The sequence below is a fragment of the Sinocyclocheilus anshuiensis genome, unplaced genomic scaffold (assembly GCF_001515605.1).
Source record: "Sinocyclocheilus anshuiensis isolate Anshui unplaced genomic scaffold, SAMN03320099.WGS_v1.1 scaffold1527, whole genome shotgun sequence".
Classification (NCBI taxonomy): Eukaryota; Metazoa; Chordata; class Actinopteri; order Cypriniformes; family Cyprinidae; genus Sinocyclocheilus; species Sinocyclocheilus anshuiensis.
In genome coordinates this window covers 483,895-488,591 of record NW_015548280.1, presented here as the reverse complement: position 1 = coordinate 488,591, position 4,697 = coordinate 483,895, and the positions used below count along the sequence as shown (strand labels likewise).

At 36.9% G+C, this 4,697-nt stretch overlaps 1 protein-coding gene across 1 annotated transcript in view; it reads right to left on the bottom strand.

The window, feature by feature from the left end:
- LOC107655831 (cadherin-5-like) overlaps positions 1-4,416 on the bottom strand; it is a 15,036-nt gene extending 10,620 nt beyond the window's left edge. The window contains exons 1-4 of the mRNA XM_016443417.1: positions 4,124-4,416; positions 1,285-1,509; positions 816-1,098; positions 526-639 (exon numbers count right to left, since the gene is read on the bottom strand). Coding sequence (XP_016298903.1) covers positions 526-639; positions 816-1,098; positions 1,285-1,509 — 622 coding nt within the window. The 5' untranslated portion in view covers positions 4,124-4,416. The remainder of the gene's footprint in view (positions 1-525; positions 640-815; positions 1,099-1,284; positions 1,510-4,123) is intronic.
- Positions 4,417-4,697: the final 281 nt, after the last annotated feature.

Sequence of the window (4,697 nt, the reverse complement as noted above, 5' to 3'; positions counted from 1 at the left end):
TCCAGCTTTATGTCTTAGATCGAGTTGGTGACTCTCAAACATATTGGGTTTGGTATGCACCATTCCATCTATGAGCTGCTCTTTCAGAGTGCCACGAGAGCCCCTTAGAATGGTATCCTAAAATCCATGTTATGGTAAGTGTGCACGTGAAGGCTTTGTGCACTTTCTAAAATCCACATTGTGGTAAGTTCGCACGCTAGTTCTTTGCATTCTTTTCTGAAATCCTGTATGGTGAGGACTTCGCGCGATTGCTTCGTGTCCTTTCTTGAGCTGGTTTAAGCCCCGTTCACCTTGGGCACCACTCCACTTAGGTATCCTAGGATACCTACTTTAACAGGGTGTGGCCACTAGAGGTCTGTTGAGACAGTTCCTTTCAGAGCTTATGCAAGAGCAAGCGGTAGGTTACTTTAAATTGTAAGAATATTTGCTTATTTATTGGGATGGATGGATAGATAGATAGATAGATAGATAGATAGATAGATAGGTAGATAACTTTTATGACCCCAAAAGTTTCTAATTGCAAACCTTTATTGTTGATGGCGAAGAGATCTGTCCCATTCAGAAGTTTGTACCCAATCATTCCATTTTGAGTGGTGGGATCATCAGCATCAGTTGCTTTTACTGTCATTACTATAGATCCTAGAAAGATAATTTTAAACTCAGATAAGATTAAAATGAAATAATTTTTTGCTGGCTGTTTTACAGTACTGCAACAAAATCCACATTTCATAAATCCATCAAGGTGTACTATATAATAGTTCTTCAGTCCTACTTGTAAAGCTGTCCACACATGGACATCATGGCCACCCTGTTACCTGCTTTAAAAGATTCACTGATGGATCCAGAGATGTCAGGTGGAAACACAGGGCTATTGTCATTAATATCCATGACCACTATTATAAATGTATCATCGTTGTCAATCTGTTTTCTGGTTGTAATGTGGATGAGTGAAGCTGACAGATTGTAGACACTTTTCTTCTCCCGGTCCAACTTTGCATTGACAATGATATCCCCATTGTCATTTACAGTAAAAATGTCATTAGCACCTTCTCCTGAGAGAATATATCTTGCAGATGCATCGAAAAATGTATTCTCTAGCTAAAAAGAGAAAGGAATGGGGGGAAAAAGTTGAGAAATAAAAGCAAGCATTACAACAAACATTACAATAATCCAAAGATTTTGTTCATTATTTCTAAATTGACATAGTAATTCCTGAGTTTACTTTAAGCAGTATATTCAAAGTAGCACTATATACATACTTTCATCAAATTTATCATTGTTTACCTTTCCAATTTTTTCAGGTGGGTTTTTTGGAGGCATTTCCTCATTCACATAAAGTTTATCCCATTTCCAGGCTCTCTTATGTCTTTGAAGCACTCTGCTCGGCATGGATGGCGTTTTCAGAGCTTGGTGGACATCAGCTCCCACGCTGAGGGTACATAAAATGACCAGAACACCTGCCCAGAAGCCAGGCTCAGTCATCTGCCTGCAGGCAGTCTGTTTCATCATCTGTAAACCATGTGAATGGAACAAAAAAACAAAAATATATACATTAATTCATGCCTTTCAAGATGGTTTCTTCAGCCTCACAGACATCAGTATGTTTAATGTTGGAAAGAAAGAAAGAAAGAAAGTCCATTGTTATCTCTATCTTTGAAATCCCTTCATTAAATTGTCTGTCTCATTTGGGTTCCTCCTGTGGCACAAACTTTCAACTGTATTCTTCTGAACGATGGGAAACAGCACACTCTAACTGTGCGACACTGTTAAAGCCTACTAATATATTCCCTAGCCTACTAAATTCCCATCCCAGATAACATGCTTTAGCTTGATGGACCATTCTTATGTTAGATTCATTTAGATGATGATATTAAGATGAGGTGGATTATGCTTCTTAAGTGTTCCCAAATTGCTAAATCTTTGCGATAGGGCCTCATAAAGTCTTCCACTCAAAATGATTACTTTCACATAAGCTATAAAACAATGGATTCAGAAATGTATGGGCAGCACATAAGATACTATGCTAGCTATGCTTTGAGCTCATTTCTACTCTGATGTTCTTGTTTATTCATGCCTGTTTTATTCTTCTTTTTGTTTTCTCCAGTCAGGTAAGGGCAAAAGGGAAATGTTGCTCATCATCCACTCTTTGGTAAGACTTGAAAGAGTAATTCTACAAATTCTCTCTTACAAAAGAGTTAAATATAAATAAATAAATAAATAAATAAATAAATACATTCAAGAGGGCACAGTCATATAATGACTTTAAATATTCTTTAATCTTATGACAAATAATATTTTCCATAAATGGACTGAAGTTACAAAATGCTTGTGGAAAATAATGTACAATGCATTTGTCTAATATTCTGGCAAGGTTCTCTTGAATCTATGAAAAAAAAAAAACACCTTCTTCCAGTAATGTTAACATAACTTTTATTCAGAGTTATTTAGCCTTTATGTTCTCAAAACATTTGCACAAAAACTTTATTATTTCTGATGTTTTAGCTGGTCGTTCATCTATCAGATTTTAAAAGTTATTGCTTGTTTCAGACTGTTCAGAAAACATTTAAAGTAATAAAAGTAACATTCCCACGTCCCATAATATTTATATATCTTTTTTTTGCTGGGTAAGTACTAACTGAATGTTTTGTTGCAAATGTATATGGCAAATGTCCCAGTACACTACTTTAATTGGACAAGCAGTGTTCCATGAGTGCTGATTTTTGATGTAACAGCACCACCTCACCTGTCTGTGTTTGCTTCACTAAATTCCAATTCTTGATCCGCTTGGCCTCTTTTTGTTTTTGATGCAAACTACCCATATCATATTTGAATTGCTGGTTACTAAATATTTACTTCATGATAATTCAGTCAGCAACACTGGTCATGTTATATTGGAAAATTAAATATAAGTAATTTTAATTCTAAAGTCCCCTTTCCTCTCTCTTTTGTCCTTTCTATTATATTTTTATAGATAAAATGAGAGCGGATAATTTCCATTCGAACAAGTCTAATGTAAACCATCACATATTTCACTTCAATTTCCCACCCACCACTCTCAGCATAAAACATGTTTTTTAATTCAGTGCAGTGCTATCAGCTTTGTACTCATTGGAATCTCAGCACATTGACACTGAAGCGTGTTCAATACAAATTGTTTTCAACATTTTACATTATTGAAAAGCACACCATTTCCACAGCAATTGTTGTTTAAACCAGTCATTTGAAAGGCTTTGCGTGTATGTGTGTATGTCTATGTGTGGGCTTCAGATTAAAATAGGTTTAATCACGGAGCAGCTTCCAGCAATCTGCAGTCTGCCTACTCGCTCCTCTAGGAAATTCAGCCTGACGTACATCAACTCTCCCCTCCTTTCTATCACACATCTTCAGTGTCACAAGTTCCAGCAACCTGTTAAAGGTGTCACTGTCTGAAATGTGTGTACTGCACCTGTCCTCACCTCTGACTCATCTGGTACACCTCTCTTCATTTAGATTTTAAGTGTATGTGTCGCATAATGTCAAGCTCACGGCTAGCATGTTTTATATTATTTATAGCCTGAACTGTGATGTTTTACATGACCTTTAATAATTAACAGCACCAACTTTCATTCTTTGTGTGATGAGATAGCACTGATTTCTGCATCTCCTAAAATATTATTCCTACAGTGGCATATGGGATTAGACATTAAGAATAACCTGTAACTGCTGTGCTGTTTCAAGAAAAAAGCAGGACAGATGGTGCACGGATTTATAATAGTTTCTTTGTTCCTAAGTAAAATGTTGCATCCAGATAAGTTCAACGTCTTCCCATGGGTAATCAGTGTTCCTTGGGAATTTCCTTCCTATTAGTCCAGGAAGCATCATTCAAATCAGACTTTCGAGTTTTTTGGTGAGAAATATTACAATACACATTAAAATTGAATAAAACCAAATATAACACACACAGATACAGTACATATTATACAGATGTACAAAATATGTAAATATTTCAACTGAACTTCATAGACTCAACTTAAAAAAACACAAATATACTAAAAAGACAAATATATATATATATATATATATATATATATATATATATGTATACATACATATATATGACAAACATAAAAAAAAAATCACCTACCAGAGTTTTGGTCACTTCAACGGTCTTCCTCGATTCGAAAATCCCTTCAGTAAATGAGTCGTATTATATCCTCCTCAGTCTCAGGTCAGTGCTGTCTGTTTCAAGCTGCATGTGAACCTGTCTGAGCTCCCACAGAGCTGCTCACTGGACAATCAGGCCACTCCAGTGGCAAAAGTGATCAGCCCAGTCCAGCAGTTCCTCTGGCCACTTCCTGTTATTGTCCCTGCCTCTTCAGTCCAGTTCCAAACCCCTCTCTGGAAAATTAGATAAGATTCGCAGCCCCCTGACCACCAGTAGGAGAGGCAAGCGGAGCATTACACCGCTGAATGAGAGAGAGACACAGAGAGAGAGCGAAAGAGACGGGGAGCGATTGCGACTGGGAGAGAGAGACAGAGGGGGACGGAGGTGGGAGATCATTAAGTTCCAGCTCGCTCCCTTAAAGAGGAGAGGAAAGCAAAAGTGATTTATTATTCAAAGCTACAGAATAAAGAGCACGATAAACAGGTTAATGGAGTTAAAGCAATCCCGAGAGATTTTCTTCAGAGTGGTATTAAATTTTACAGAGGCTGTGACT